Genomic DNA, 16,915 nt, shown 5'->3' on the forward strand with positions numbered 1-16,915 from the left:
TATCTAAAACAACAATGTATCAATTAAAAACTATTTCGATACAGAAACCTCGTTATTTTAAATGGAACACACTGTATATTGATACGTTGGTGAAAATTTTAATATACTTTTTTCCAAAAATGCGTTTTTTTTTTGGTTTATTAATTTTTTTGTAAAAAATTGCAGACCCTTATAAATTATTTTTTTACGACGATATTATTGAAGATATGAAAATGGTTTCTGGTCGGTTGCTTTGAGCAAGGTCAGACGTATTTGAATTTATGTTGAAAAATTTTTCATTTTATACGGGGGGCATATAAAAAGTGTTCAAGTCATCTCAAAAAATTTACAGAAAACTATCAATATCTGGATAACGGTAAGGTTTAGGTATAGGAAAGTATATATATGAATTTGACTTATTTTGTACCCCCGAATGCATTAAAATAGAAAAAAAGTGGGTGGTTCTATTTAAAAAAATAAAGAAAATTGATATTTATGAAGTTAAAATTTGAACACTTTTTATATGACCCCTGTATAAAATGAAAAATTTTTCAACACAGATTTAAATACATCTCACCTTGCTAAAAGTAAACGAACAGAATCCATTTTCATACGTTTAAGGGTGTCCTCGTAAAAAAATAATTTATAAGGGTATGTATTTTTTACAAAAAAAATTAATAACTCAAAAATTATGCGTTTTTCGAAAAAAGTTTTTAGACAAAAGTATACCGAAATTTTACGTAAATTTCATAAATGTATTGATATACAAGGTGTTCCATTTAAAATAACGATGTTACAGTCAACTTCCGGTAGAACCGGAAAATATTTTAGTTAAAAAGATCGTATCCGAAAACCCAAACGTAGAAATTTTCATGATACAGATAGTTTTAACTCGTCGTGGGACAACTTTTATATAATTTCGAATTTGTAGGCGTATCGGTTTATATTACAATCAGTTGAGATGAGATGTAATTACATACACAAATCAAAAAAAATTTCAGTGAAATTCGAATGTATGTTTGTGTTTCCCAAAAAAATGAACAAAAAACTCTCCAATAAAATATCTAAAAATAGTAGAAGAGCAGTTAGAAGAAGTAAATTTTCCAAAACGTTCGAACCCAACGCAAATCTTTCGAAAAGGGTGAGTTTTTTTACCCGACTGCCAGGAAGGGTTATGTTTTTAACGCGTATCTTGTATGTATGTATGTAATATTCTTTATTACCTTGTATCTCTAGAACCGCTAAACGGATTTTCACATTTGAGGTATCGTTAGATTCGTTTCATTAGCCCAAGTGTTCTTAGATAGGAGACGTTCAAAAAAAACCAAAATGGCGGATTTTGGACGCCATGTTGTGAGGAAATATCAGCACGGTAGTTTTTTCACTTTTTTGCAACATTATAAACAGAATTGCAGTCGGAGGCATGAAATTGAATGCTATGATAAATTATTATCTCTTTGTGCATGCCTCCGAATGTAATTCTGTTTATAATGTTGCAAAAAAGTGAAAAAACTACCGTGCTGATATTTCTAAGTGTACAATATGCAGGTACATTGGTTTGGTATTGTTTCAATTTATGTTTCTAATCATTATTTTTTTAAAATACCTTATCATTGAATTTTCATCTTGTTTCAGTCTTTTCAGTTGATTTTTAATTGTAGTTATACATGCAGGCGGGTTTTTGTTTAATTATTATTTTATAGATAGATGAGAGTCATATCTCTAATTTAACAAATTTTTGATCGGTTATATCTCAGAAACGGCGGCTCGCAGGATAAAAAGTATTAATACCTTTTTTGTAGATAATTTTATGATCTACAATTTTTATATAAAGTATTTTTTTCATAAAACTTACCGTTTTGCTGAAAAACGCGATAAACTCATTTTTTTTTACCTTTAAGCTTGAATATAATTTTTTCCGTACATTGGAATTGTTTGAATTTTTATTTTTATTTATATTTTAAAGAATTTTAATGATTTTCAACTTTATCTAATTCGACCTGTCTATAACTAGGGCCCAAAATTAAAAATACAAATTTTTCGATAATAAAAACAAACCTAAAAAGATCCGCTAATAAAACTCGAACGCCCAATTCATGGAAAGCGTTTCCGTTTTCAAATTAGACCCAAGAAAACTTGAAAAAGTTGTCTTCCCATATTCATACAAGAATGTATGAACTCACACCAGATTAAATAAATTCCAGAAATGGATAAGGGCTAAAATTGAAAGCAGAGTTCAATTAAAATGAAACTACATATATATATTTTCTCAACTAGCTTTATTAAATGAGATGCAGAAACTTTTTAGACTAAAAATTTTTGGATCGAAATGATTTTCCACGTTTTCTAATCGACTTCTTCGATAGTGGGACCATCTTGATCTCCGCTCGAAGTGCCGTAATTTCCCGAATTTCCGCGATGTAATTTCGTCATAAAAGGTCCGCATACTCGAGTCAATTCCTTCAATTTAAATTCGTATTCGTCTTTTTCCGCCATTTGGTTACCGTCCAACCAGCTGGAAGAAAAAAAAATCTTTCGTTAGCCCAATTCTCAATTACCCCGATACGTCAATTACCGCACGCAATTATCGCACTCGTTTCTTACTTTCCCCTTCTCCTCGTCGCTCAATTTATTACCCGCGTCTTTTAATGCCTGTTTAACGTTAAAAACGTAACTTTCCAAATTGTTCCTGGCTCCTATTCGTTCCCTCTGTCGATTATCTTCTTCCCTGTATTTCTCCGCTTCGTTAAGCATCCTCTCTATGTCCCTTTGAGATAAACGACCCTTGTCGTTTTTTATGGTGATTCTTTTCGATTTCCCGGTGCTAGTTTCGGAAGCGGATACGTTCAAGATGCCGTTGGCGTCGAGATCGAAAGTTACGTCGATTTTAGGAACGCCTCTCGGTGCCGGGGGAATACCGGTTAAATCGAAAGTACCTAAAAATCATTCATTAATTTTGGAAAGAGCGATAAAACGTGTTTTCATACCCAACAAATTATTATCTTTAGTTAACGCCCTTTCTCCTTCGAAAACTTGTATAGTCACCGCCGGTTGATCGTCGGAATAAGTGGTAAACGTCTGCGTTTGCTTGCACGGTATCCTGGCGTTTCTTTCGATTATTTTCGACATGACTCCTCCGGCGGTTTCGATACCCAAAGACAAAGGAGTCACGTCGACCAGCAACACGTCCTGTATCTTAGAACTGGTGTCTCCGCTCAATATAGCGGCTTGTACGGCGGCTCCGTAAGCGACGGCTTCGTCCGGATTTATACTCAAATTCAAAATTTTACCCTCGAAGTAATTCTGAAGGAGAGATTGTATTTTGGGAATGCGAGTCGAACCGCCTACTAGAACCACGTCGTTTATTCGATTCTTCGACATGTTCGCATCTTTGAGCGCCTTTTCCACTGGCTCCAGAGTGTTTCGGAACAAATCCGAATTTAATTCTTCGAATCGAGCTCGTGATATTTTCGAATAAAAGTCGATGCCTTCGTAGAGGGCGTCTATCTCTAGAGAAGCTTCCGTACTCGAACTAAGGGTTCTTTTCGCCCTACAAAACATGTTTAATTTTTTAAAAACATTATAAAAATCCCTTTAAATGACATTTCATTGATCCGATGAAGCCGCATTCGCGTGCAACTTGCACCAGGAAGTTCAATATTGAGGAACGGAAGCTATTTGACCTTTACCCAAGGTCGAATTCCGTAGCATAACAACCGAAATTACAAACATTACAATTTCATATCGATTTATCAAAATTTTAATAAAATATTTTAATGCCGGTTAAAATGAAATGAATATAGGGTTTCTCGAAAGTCAGGACACAGTGAAAATTGGCGAGGAAAAGTAATGGGGATCATTTTTTTGGGATAAACATCGAATTGTATTTAAGGATTATTTTTAAAAATTTTTAGACAACCCTCTTACATCCGATCAACACCAATCGATAGCGAATTCAGTCAAAATCTACAAAATTTTTAAATTTCAAATATCTACCTTATCAAATGTCAATTGTACACAAAGAAAAGTAATTACTTACTTCCGGAAACTGATATCCCGCATTTTGGAAACATTCAATAGAGAATTATTTACCTTTCTGCAGCAGTTCGAAGTCGTCTCAAAGCCCGGGCGCTTTTCGATAAATCCTTTTGGTATTTTCTCTTGAATTCGTCCACGAAAAAATTCACTAACCGATTGTCGAAGTCCTCGCCGCCCAAATGGGTATCTCCCGCGGTGGATTTAACCTCAAACAAAGATCCTTCGTCTATGGTTAAGATGGAAACGTCGAAAGTACCGCCTCCCAAGTCGAATATCAGCACGTTTTTTTCTCCCTTTAGATTTTTATCCAGACCGTAGGCTAAAGCGGCCGCGGTTGGTTCGTTTATGATTCTCATAACATTTAGACCTAAAAAAAATAATTCAATGAGACGTTTCGAAGAGAAAAATCGAACCGTAGAAAGAGAGCTCGGAACCTAATCATTGAACCGTCAAATTAAATAACAAAGACACGGTGCCGGTTACTGATTTTTTCACATTTTCGACGAGAAGGACCGAATCGACTCTTCTATCAACCACCACGATGCCAGGCTCGCCAGGTTAGGTCGAGGACGTGTACTGCATTTCGTGACCAGATCCAGATCTAGTTTCATAACCCGTTGAGAGTGTAGGTTAACGAGTTCGATCAAGCCTCAAGTGGTGGTTGTTGTTCTTCGCCATCATTGCTAGTGTCAACCTCTGAATACTCTCTAGCTGGGTTTTCGTCCATTTCAAGATTCCAGATTACCAGAACTAAGTTGTCTGCATTTAAATCGGACTTTGCTCTTTTGTAGTTTTGATCCTGTCGCTTACTGGTGGTCCAGAAATTGAACTTGTAGGTTTCTGTGTTTTCCATCGCCTGTACCATACTTCCATCGGGTAGTTGGACATTTCCGTTAATGAAAATGCCTTCCTCGATATCTACTTAGACAGTCCAAACTCCATATGTATATCGGTGGAGATTTGACGCTCATTTGCTGCGTCCATGCAGGAAAGATTGTACAGTTGGTGTTTCTGTTAGATACCAACCACAACGGACTTGGCCAATCACCCTTGTACATTCTCCTACGAATCAGTATTTCGTCAGAGGACCAGGAATGAACTACACTATCAAACGCTTTCTTGTAATCCAAGAAAGCAGAGTGTACATTCCGTTCTTTGAACCCTTGGTGATCTCTTCTGCAAATTACTTTGACGTGTCTACGAATTCTGGTACCGTGTGGGGTCATACCTCTGGAAGCAAATTAGTGGAACCCAATACTAGATATCTTCTGTGTTCCCTCGGAGATTTCTTGTACTAGTTGTTGGTATTTTGGATCCTTTACTGACCAAACATCAAACTGCATCTTTAGCTCATCGCCAACTCCTGGTGTGTTCGACGCACCTCTTGGTGGAAATGAAGCAGAAGCTGAAGACGGGGAGACTTTTTATTATTCGATATTTGTTGATAATGTACGAGGAAATGATACAGGGCATTTGAAAAGTGATATAACGAAGCTTATTGAAATTAATCGTATTGTTTGATGCTAGTTCAATTATGAATCACTGAACCGGAGTTTGTACAATGAAAAATCAAAACACAATAAACAATTCACGTTACGCTTCAACGAAATCTCCACCTATGTTAATATAAATCATTATACAGGGTGGTTAATTATTTAGGGATCGATAAATTGTACCGACCTGCGATGGTGCCGGCGTCTTTGGTGGCTTGTCTTTGGGAATCGTTAAAATATGCCGGCACCGTTATAACGGCGTCCCTTATATCTCTTCCTAAATAAGCGGCGGCCGTTTCCTTCATTTTCGTCAAAACCATGGAGCTGATTTCTTCCGGAGCGAATCGTTTCATTTCCCCTTTGAATTCGACTTGTATTTTCGGTTTTCCGTTGTCGTTTACAACTTTGAACGGCCAATGCTTCAGATCTTGTTGTATTTTAGGATCGTCGTATTTCCTTCCGATCAATCTTTTAGCGTCGAATACCGTATTGTTGGGATTCATAGCCACTTGATTTTTCGCGGCGTCTCCGATTAATCTTTCGGTATCCGTAAAGGCTACGTAGCTAGGAGTTGTTCTATTTCCTTGATCGTTCGCTATTATTTCCACTTTGGCTCCTTGCCATACCCCGACGCAAGAATACGTCGTACCCAAATCGATACCGATCGCGGGTACGTTCACCATTTTGATTTATCAAAAAATTTTATTGTAAAACTCGTGAAAACTGAGGATTTTTTTTTTGACAGTGAAGTTTCGATTTGAACGGATGTTTGGCGCGGACTGTTGCTACAATCCGGAAAATCGGAACGAATCGGTATTAAAAACGCGTTCGTTTGTTACTACTAATGTACGTTATTGAAATCGATAGAAAAATTACTCCACATTTCATACAAGTGTGTAATATGTGTTGCCTACCGTCAAGCAACACGAAACGTTCTTCTCTTAATTAATCAAAACGGATGTGTGCTAACAAGACGCGTACTTGTTGCTTCTTCGGATTCGAATTGTTTGATCAACAGGTGAAAGTAAACACGTGATAAAACGGTGACGAAATATTTGCGCTTAGCGGTATTTAAATTTTAAAAGTACCAAGTGTTTATAATTGTATTAGAATCGATAAAACTCTAACTTGAACGAATAGGTACGTAAGATTAAAAATTAAATTTCGTTAATAGAAAAGTAAAAAATAAAAAAAAAGGATGAAATGCGTGATGAGATCGAAATCTATAGCGTTAAAAAAATTAAAAAGCCTTCTTCAGTTTTTTTAAAATCTTTTTAATTGATCATTTTGAAATTTGATATAATTCAGTAGAATACTAGGGGACCCGACAACATATTCCCAAAAGTCGATGTCTTTTGATAATCAGATGCTATGGGGGGTGGCTGCTCGTTGTTCGATGGACTTAGAATCAGACTATATTAGGATTTCAAGGTTGGATGTCCTGAATAGATAAGTGTTTGAACCGGACCGTGTCAAAAGCACCAGTCAGAGCCTCTATATCGGTAGAAACCGAAGCTTCAAGTATTAAAAGCCCCGGAGGTCTCTATGGACTCGATTAAGCCCTTTCAGCAAATAAAAAGCATTTTACTATAAAGAGAATTGGGAAAATAGAACGAGACACGTAGACTTTTGACATCTAACACGTTTATAATAAAATTCCAAAGTTTTAATAATGAATTTATACTAAAAAAACAACATTTATTAATTTAATCAAATTTAAACAATTGAAAGAAAGTATAAAAAATAGATTTTTTTGTCTTAGAGAAAAAGTGTTGTTAGCACACATCCGCGGAGATTTCAACTACAACAAGCTCTCCTATATCTTTGCTCCTTTATTAACTCGTAGTAAATTCGTATATGGTCATCCTAGTCGCTACAAACACAAAGTTACAAGCTGAGAGCGTACCAAACCATCGCCTACACTCTCACAGTGTTATTTTGGTCGTCGGAATACGTTTCTGAACTAATCGTTGTATAGTTGGTTGACTGGTTTTCGCAGATTACCTCGGACGAATCTAAAGAACGACAAAGCAGCTCGTGAAGGGATCCTATTAAGTTTCTTCAAGTCAGTACAAGAATAAAGTTGGTGATGTTTGCGACGCTAAACGATAACACGATTTAAATAAAGTGGAATTTTCATCGAAATGTTGTGAAGGAAAATCGTTTTCATTTATAATTAGGTGCTAAACGAGTGCGATGTGGTTAAAATTAATTTTGTTTATAAACTTTTGAGAAAAAGTACCCGAACAACATCGGGATTGTTTCTCGAAGTACCTGTTGGGTATAAATATTTTTTCGTCGATGTAAGTCTAGTGGTTAACGTTCAAATATGTTCAGATGAATCATTGATGAAAAAAAGAAATGGATAATCTCGCTAATAACTTGGGAATCAATTTGCCGGAGGTGAGTTTATTATTAATAATTACGATTTTTCTTGTTGACATACTGGTTTCTATAGAACAGGTAAAAGTTTCGCGTCATTACGTTCCTCTCGTATACAGGAAGATACTTTTAAATTGGACATTTAAATTATTGGATTTCAACGTTGAAATATTTTACTTTTAACATCCTTGAAAAGAGATTGCAATAAGAGAATGGGGATTTCGTAATATTTAAGTAGCAAAAGGAAATTTTTTAATTCGATTTAAATTTTCTTCGAAAAAATTGAAATGGAAACACTCGTTACCGTGGATACGAACTACCCGACCGCGGTTAATCTGTAAAGTTAATCGTTTATGGTGATTGCGTGCCGAAATCAATTTCCAACATGCGAAATATGAAAATTGAAAGAAAGGAAAATGCCATACGAGGGTCGTTAATGGTGTAATCACGAACAAACTCATTCTAATTTTGTTGTATTTCAAAATCGAAAAGTATTTTTTAGACGACGTTTTGAGTGTTCCGTCTAGTGAAAGTGACAGTTCCGTACTGCAAAACATTTTCGGGACGCTCTGGAGTAGCCACTTCAACGTTGACAGTTTCACTTCGATGGTTTTGCATAACCTTAAATTTTCAATTTTCTGAAATTATTTGTTTTATCCGAAGTTTTGTCTAAATTAATGACATAACAATGAAAGATGAAGAAAAAGAAAACATTATATTGTTCAGTAAATAAAATATTTAAAATTCTCTATGTAATTGAAAAAGTTTTGGATCTTAAGCGTCGTCTAAAAAATGTTGTGTGCGCCGCGGCTGAAATAAAGTAGCACTTTCAGTCCTTGACATACAAATAACTATTTTTCACTCGAAAATATACTAAAATCGCGTTGAAAATCTGTTCTTTTTCTAATATACAAACACAAAATGTGGATGGTTCATCATTTCATGATTGAGGTTATGTTTAACGATGTCGAAAACAGTTAGTACCTCTATCGTCAAAAATATAAACAGTAAGAAATATGTAAAAAACGAAAAAAAAGTTTATAAAATGCGAAGCGGAAGTAGTAGATCTCTAACAGGCAGCGGCGACTCGTGATAAAAAATTTTAGGGTGCCTTGCAGTATTTTCAATTTTACCTTCTAGAAATTTCTATTGATTTTACCAATTTCCGTGCTGAATTATTGTCATACCACAAACATATTAGTCATCGTTCACTATTTTATCAACGTTTCAACGTACCAACAAGAGGACGATGGACCCGGAGGCTGATCGGCGTCGTGTACTGGGCAACAACAAGTAATACTAACTCCCGGTGCTTTCTAAAGAGGATCGGAAAGTCAAATCGGGAGTTGGAAGACTTATTTGTCTTTTAGTATGCAAATTGGGCCTAATGTGGACACAAGAGGTGTAGATAATCATCGGAAAATTTATCGAAAGAAAAGAAATTTGTTTCCTTGTACTCAAAGAAATTCCCTAACAAGGAAATTCGTTAAAATCTAATGTATTTACTCGGGATTTAACCCTCACCCTACAACTTTTTATTATTGTTATCTAAAATTACGTAATTATCATTTTATTTGAGTGCCACCCCTGATTACATTTGATACTTTATCTATAAATAGAATACGAGGGATGTAATTAAAATTTGGTTTATACTTCTCGAATTACGAGAGTTAGTAAACGAGAAATCTTTTTCTATATAGTAAAATTGTCAATTCTAACACTTCTTCTTTTATCCAGGATCATCTGAGTACGTGTTTTTATTTCAAATTATATTAATTTTAATTATTCGGGAGTATTTAGCAATAAAATGTCCATATTTTGACAAACATTACCTGATACTTTGAAAAAAAAATCTAATTAAAATTAACGAGCAAAAAAAATTGCATCTTCACTCGATTTTTTACGAAACACGTTTAACGGGTGATAAATTGCGCGAGATTTCTTACTAATTACCATACAAATCTCTTTGTATGCGTTTTTAATAACAAAGGAAATCTTGTGGTTTAAATGCGTGGGTTGCGTATGCCATTGAAATATGCAAGGAAGAGATACGAAATGAAAAAAAAATCGAGTTTCGGTCGAATACATTCCTTCGTATACAGGTGTAGAGATGCTTCCTAGAAACCAATCTAGAATGAATAATAATGGAAAAATTTCGCAAAAAAAATTAATCGCAATATTCTTATTTAGCAACATCGTATCTAGATCTATTTAACATAATGTATATCCTAGTTGACGTTTAATTTGAACAGGTTTAGCGTGCAATATTCGTTATATGACATCAATTGAATAGTAAGTAATATTGAAAGTATTTCTGACGCTAAAAATAACGTCATTTGGTACATAACAGCTTTATAGCTACGTTTGAAATTCTATTCGAATTCTTAAACAACTATCAAGCTAGAATAGATATTGTAGAGCATCCGTTAGGATATTCATTTTGAACTGTTCCTAGGAGGATGTTTTCAACAAAGAAAATACGAAATTTTCGGAAAAAAAATCTTTTACATCCATACACTTTTCCCAGAGATGTCTAATAAGTTCGATAGCCGTCAACACCTCTTCGTTGTTCAATACCGACCCAGTATAAGAAAATAATCCGAGGGGGCTAAATCAGCCATGAGGTAACAATCCAAACTTTAATTTATCAATTTTGACCATTGCAATAACTGGTGTGTGATCTGGTGTATTATCTTGATGAAAAAAAAAACGTTTTCGCTTGATTTTCTTCGCTCAAACGTTGCAATAAGTTCGTTGATAGTTTTTCCTTTTTCAATGAAAATTATCGCAAAAAAACCCAAGCCATGACCTTGCTTGCAGTTGGAACTTTACCTTCTTTGGACACGGTTCTCTGTTTACAGTCCATTGTTTTGATTGTTTTTTTGATTCGGGTGTGCAGTGATTGTGAACATTTCTGGAGTCGTCACCTCATTTGGTCGACCACTACGATGCTGGTTCTCGTTTAAAATCCGGTACCAAATATTTTACAGTTGATAACGAAGGTGCATCCATGTGTAGGTAAAGTCAAGTACTTTTGGTACCATCCTCGTATTTGCAAACGGTTGTTTATAATTAATATGATTGAACGTGGAATTTTGTCGAAGGAAATACCAAAATTGGTCAATATTTATCGTAGTAGTGAAAGTTATGAACCAAATGATGCATTAACGTATACATGGGAGTGTCACCGAATACTATAGCCGTGACTGTATTGATTGTGTGTAAAAAATGCACAAGTGGAAATGAAACGACCCATTGGGCAATTTATAACGAAAAGTATACAGAGCAGAGCAAAAATTTGTAATCATTTCATTATTTTTGGGACAAATTAACATGCAAATAGAGTTTGAATCTTATACAAAATTATTCCTACAATTCTCCCTTCCTGTTGATTCATTTTTCTTATTAAACTGATCGATTTCGAATCTATAAAGATGGCAATTAAATATTTTCGCCTTTTACTCATAGAGAGCGTTGCTTTATTTTTGACTGACGTTTGTTACGTGATACTGGTCACATGAATGTAACTTTTGTTGAAGCTATTAGTTGTGGAGTGCAGAAAATTTACCTAACCAGAAACCTGCTGCGGCTCACAAATATGTGCCGATTGCTTAACATAGCACACGTGTCACAATTTGGTATAAAATAATTACGTTCTGGAGATTTCTCCTTCAAGGATGAGAACGTTCTGGTCGGCATACTGAAGTTGATGATCAAATCAAAGTCATTATTGAAGAGGATCGCCATATAACTGTTGAAGAGGTTTTTGATGAGGCTACATGTAGTTAAAAAGCTTCATATTTGATCACACGAATTGAAAGAAAGAAATTGATCCTTTCTTTCAAAGAATCATCATTGGTGATGAAAAATGGATGCTGTAGAGTAAAATAATTCGTAAATGATTGTGGACCAAATACGATGAACCAGCTCAAACCATATAGAAAGCTGAAAAACAACTAAAATAGCTCATGCTGTCAGTTTGATTGGATTGCGAAGGTGTTGTGTTTTTTGAGCTGCTTCCAAACAATCAAACGATCAATTTTGATGTTAACTACCAACAATTAATGAAATTGGATGAAGGAATCAAAGAAAAATGACCAGAATAGTGAAATCGTCACCACACACATCTTGGGAAACTATTGAAGTTTGGTTGGAAAGTGATGCAACATCCCTCATACAATCCTGATCTGACACCATCTGATTACCATTTATTTCTAAATTTGCACAATTTTTTGAATGGTCAAATTTTCACAAATCACAATTACTTTCAATCGCACCTGGTTCAGTTTTTTGCTGATAAAAACCAGAAATTTTATGAGCGTGGAATCATGAAGGTGAAAGGAAGATACCAAAAGGTCATTTAAGAAACAAAAACAAAACTTTTCTACAAAAAATTTGTGTATTTCAACTTTTATTGTGTGTTTATAGACTTTCCTCTTCAGTAGGTAAAACAAATAGTACAGGGTGATAAAAATACTAACTAGTTTTAGCAATTTATAACCCGTTCGGTATAATTCGTCATAATGATGAAATGTGATAGATAAGCGGATATACTCTGAATAACAACACACAAAAATCCTCGTCTTGACTTATGGTTCAGCTTAAGTTAAGTCGTAAAAGACGATAAATTCGAATTCCAAAGAAACTAATGGAAATCGTATGAATTATATTACTTGGGCCAAGAAGGGATTTTTAAAACCGAGGTCATTCACCAATACGTTTCCATCAAGCATAACGTAGCGAAAGAATCGTGAAATATACTGGGTGAGCTTAAAAAATGCCCTATTATCATACACAAAATTCTCCAAAAGAAATATTAGAAGTGTCGCCGCCTCTGAACTAATGAAAAGCAGGTGTAACATTCGTCAAGGCCACCGGGAGCGACAACCCTCTTATTTCTTATTCTTTACGCTTCCGATGGTTGAAAATCTTCGAATCGCCGAAGCGAAACGTGAGGATTTCAAAAAAAAAGGGTACGACCTTCTAAGACATCAACATACCGCAATTATTTATTTCCACGGTTCGGGATGACGAAAGAATTTAAATAACAAGACGTAGTTGAATATTTTGAAAATTTTCTCTAACCTGGACAATATATACTGGGTGATTCATTAAAAATGTTTGGATTTAGTTGACTTAATCACCATACGTTTCTTGTTGGTATTGATCCCTCTAGGAAATGTCCAAGCTCTAGGTTCTTGCTTCAAAAAAAAACAATATATGATATTCGAAATGAAAGATCTTATAAAAGAAAATTGACGATATACACAACGAAAGGTGTGAAAATAAACAACAATCTCTATTCCAATTGGTTAGGAAAATGAAGCAAAACATTTACAACTTAGGAACTAGTTTCCTGGATAATGATGATGGATCTACTCAAGTTTGGGTTCACGATTAACGAAAAATTATAAAAAGAAATCTCAAAGGTGTAAAATTTTAGTTTTTATTTACGTAAATGTTCGTTGAATCTTCAATTAACATAAATGTTGTTTGTCCTAAATAAACAGCAAACTATTTTTACATGTTTAAAGTTTATTCTTAAATATATAGGGAAGCAGACGTTCGGAAACGAGCTGTCAAAGTGAAATATTATTCAAATAGGGGACTGTATATAACTTGGAGACGATTTAGATATTCAAAACAGTTTTTCTTTTCTATTATCGTCGTATTTAAGTATCATATAAACAATTTTTATATAATTTTATCAGGATTTTCAATAAATAAATAATATTTCTGTTTTATACTAAAATAATAATAAAAAATGAAATCGAAAGTTTAAAGATTACGAGAAACTTGTTTACAAAAATTCGTTAATCTGGGTAAAAGTAAAATTTGTGATGAAATACTAGATTTCTATTTACTAATTTTCATAATGTTAATTTTATTTTAACCATTACGTTTATTTAAATAATTAATTCCGTTAAATCCTTACAACTTCCTGTTTTTTTCGGTTCGCCCGCATACTTAATTGAACAAATTGCTTGAGTAATAGATTGCTGATCGGATAGAAACTAGCCATCAGACAATTAAGATGATTTAGTCGGAACAATTTGTTATTAATCTTTAAAATGCAGCTCAGGTTTTGAGGTCCTGTCTGGATATAAAATATAACTTTCACCCCAAATTCGCTTGTTGGACGTTAAGGCTGTCCTGGCATAGTCACGTGGACGATTCAACTAACGCAGCTTCACTAAAACTGAGCTGTATACTTCGGAACAGCTTCCAATCCTCTACAAAGTCCATATTGCTCGTACATTTGATGCTCGGCTTCCAAAAATGGTCGATTCAATAGAGCAGTTCGATTTATAGACGATCCAGAGTTGACCAGAAACTTCGAGAGCTTAGAGCATTGAAGAAATGTCGTCGAAATCGCTTTGTTTTACCACTACAACCACGGCAAATGCTCTTCCCACCTAGAGGAGTATTTGCAAGATCTACTTGAAAGGCAGACGTAGCTCATGAACATCAAGTGCGCCTGCAGACGTCCAGAAGACGTGGAGCGTGTTTCCCCAACAGTACAACCTACAGAAGTTCAAGATTAATATCTACAGGCATCTCCACTCGATAGGAACCAGTCGAATTACTCAAGAATAGGGTTAACCCCTCTTGTGGTTGCTTTTTAAATGAAAAAAAAGGATTTAAAACGTTAGTTTTTAGCAGAAGTCTTATCCATTTAACCTAGTTGGGTCCAGGGTTAGAAGTTAGACCCGAGAAACTGTCCAGAAACTAAAAGTTGATATTCATCCGAATTAACAAAGGCTATATAAAAGTAAAAATGTTTCTTCATATTCGTTTCTGATAAATAAGGTTAAAGGTCATTAAATATCAAAAATTAAGGTAAACAAAAGTCCAAACATTGATTTGAAAGACTATAGAGGATAATCCTAAAAGAAAACACCAAAATTTTTGACCACCGACCATTTTTTTAAGTCTGGTAACAGAAAATAATCCGAGGGGGCTAAATCTAGCGAATAGGGTGCGTGGGGTTGCGGTTCAAACTTGAAATCATCAATTTTGACCATTGAAATAAAGGGATGTGTTTGCTGGTTTTCCCTTTTTCAAGAATGTCAATGGAAATTATACCAAAAAACCTGCAGATCTTTGTCTTCTTTGAAACCGATTCTCTGTTTTCAGTCCATCGTTTTCATTGTTATTTTGTTTCGGGTTTAAAGAAATGGATCCACGTTTCATCCATGGTTATTAAAAGGTGCAAAAATTTTGTGAAACATTGTCAAACAATCGTTGGAAGCATCTCCACGATGCTGTGAGCAAAAACGTCTTCAAAGACTGAATGTCGAGTTTACTTTCAGTCTCTGAAGATGATAACTTTGTTAACGAAACGCTAATATCAGACAGTGTAATTGTGAATGTTGGTGTTGATTCCAGAAATTCCAACTTAGTACAAATTATTTATTGATAGTATTGATGGTCTTCAAACAAAAACTAAACAACGCGGCGTCTTCAAACTTGCTACATCTGTACTGTATATATTGTGTACTTTTTGAAGCAATTAATACTTTTGGAACCATCCTCGTATGTATGATTCACTTTTACATAGTAGATTGGTCAGTAATTCGAGTGGATTAAGTTAGAACTTTAGAAAGGAGAGTGTCATTTCTATAAATTAATGACCTTTATAAGAGAGATGGATTGCGAAAAAAATTTGTGATTCGTTGTTCGTGAATTTTTAGGTGCAGTAAAACAATCTTATCGTGTTTACCATAAAGTTACAGCGACGAATTTAAAATCGATAAAAATAAAAAGATTCATCGAAAATATTTAATGTTCTTGTAAGCATTTTCCACCTCAAATTTAGTTTTTTAGTAGAGTTTGTATCTGATTGTTTTGCTTTTGAAGGAGGCCTTTTTTTTTGAAAGTTTTTCGTCCCACATCTCACCCTTATGGATGTTTCATCCACCATATACACCTGATCTGATTACCTTTGACAACTTTTTCATTCCAAAGTTAAAAAGACTGTTTAATATTAAGCGAATCGATGATTAAGTTTAGGAAATCGATTTTGTTGTTTGTGATAATCGATTTAATTCAAAAATTGTATCACTTTGTATATAATAAAGAAACATTCGTATTATGGTTACGAAATGATTATTTTATCGTTTATATAAAGTTGTTTTAATTAGATTTCATTCGATTTTCTATTTAAATCTTTCTTATAGGAATTGAAACGACTGTTAATGTCTGTTCTATATCAAAAATAAAAAACAAAATAAAAGTTTTCACTTTCAGGTTCGACAAGTTAAAAATAGTGTGGGTAGATCGTTCACTACTTTGTATAAATACAGACACAGGTATTATAAATAAATAACAAGTGCCTTTGACTTGTACACTTTCGATTTATATATAAGTTTAATGGTTCGAAAATTATTTTCATAGTGAAAAAAATACGTCGCGCACTAATTGATTTACTAGTATCAAAAATGATCTTTAATTTTTTATATTTCTCAGTTCTTTTAATTCATTTATCATTTTAAGTCTCTAAAATCAGTTTGTTTTATAATGACAGATGAAAATTTGACGTTTCGACTTTTTTTTATTGAAATTTCTAGACTAGACCATAAATTTTGATAAAAAATAAGTCGAAACGTCAAATTTTCATCTGTCTTTCAAAAATTATAAATCAAACTTATAGACTAGACCATAAATTTTGATAAAAAAGAAGTCGAAACGTCAAATTTTCATCTGTCTTTCAAAAATTTTAAAACAAACTTATAGACTCGACCATAAATTTTGATAAAAAAGAAGTCGAAACGTCAAATTTTCATCTGTCTTTCAAAAATTTTAAAACAAACATAGACTAAACCATAAATTTTGATAAAAAAGAAGTCGAAACGTCAAATTTTCATCTGTCTTTCAAAAATTTTAAAACAAACATAGACTAAACCATAAATTTTGATAAAAAAGAAGTCGAAACGTCAAATTTTCATCTGTCTTTCAAAAATTATAAAACAAACTTATAGACTAAACCATAAATTTTGATAAAAAAGAAGTCGAAACGTCAA

The 16,915-nt window shown here is 34.0% G+C and overlaps 3 protein-coding genes across 7 annotated transcripts in view; 1 reads left to right on the plus strand and 2 right to left on the minus strand.

The window, feature by feature from the left end:
• LOC130447206 (protein hobbit) overlaps nucleotides 1-16,915 on the minus strand; it is a 253,401-nt gene that overhangs the window by 16,627 nt on the left and 219,859 nt on the right. The window lies entirely within an intron of this gene.
• Nucleotides 2,240-6,291, minus strand: LOC130447214 (heat shock protein 68-like). The gene is made up of 5 exons (XM_056783901.1): nucleotides 5,698-6,291; nucleotides 4,072-4,384; nucleotides 2,967-3,529; nucleotides 2,555-2,915; nucleotides 2,240-2,494 (listed from the first exon to the last, which is right to left on the minus strand). The coding sequence occupies exons 1-5, from the start codon at nucleotides 6,191-6,193 to the stop codon at nucleotides 2,326-2,328; spliced, it is 1,902 nt and encodes a 633-aa protein (XP_056639879.1). The 5' UTR covers nucleotides 6,194-6,291; the 3' UTR covers nucleotides 2,240-2,325.
• Nucleotides 7,454-16,915, plus strand: part of LOC130447207 (tight junction protein ZO-1-like) — a 36,023-nt gene continuing 26,561 nt past the window's right edge. For 4 of the 5 annotated variants that reach the window (XM_056783891.1, XM_056783894.1, XM_056783892.1 and 1 more), the window contains exon 1: nucleotides 7,455-7,913. In XM_056783891.1, coding sequence (XP_056639869.1) covers nucleotides 7,872-7,913 — 42 coding nt within the window. In that variant the 5' untranslated portion in view covers nucleotides 7,455-7,871. Of the gene's footprint in view, nucleotides 7,914-16,915 lie in introns of all 5 variants that reach the window. The other variant, XM_056783890.1, reaches the window with a different exon arrangement.

Source organism: Diorhabda sublineata, chromosome 8, assembly GCF_026230105.1.
Source record: "Diorhabda sublineata isolate icDioSubl1.1 chromosome 8, icDioSubl1.1, whole genome shotgun sequence".
NCBI classification, from domain to species: Eukaryota; Metazoa; Arthropoda; class Insecta; order Coleoptera; family Chrysomelidae; genus Diorhabda; species Diorhabda sublineata.

Excerpts from the sequence above, each read along its gene's own strand:
- LOC130447214 (XM_056783901.1), bottom strand. The coding sequence starts at position 6,193 with ATGGTGAACGTACCCGCGATCGGTATCGATTTGGGTACGACGTATTCT. Across the intron at positions 3,530-4,071 it reads CTTCGAACTGCTGCAGAAAG|GGCGAAAAGAACCCTTAGTT; the intron begins GTAAATAATTCT and ends CATGTTTTGTAG. Across the intron at positions 2,916-2,966 it reads TAAAGATAATAATTTGTTGG|GTACTTTCGATTTAACCGGT; the intron begins GTATGAAAACAC and ends AATGATTTTTAG.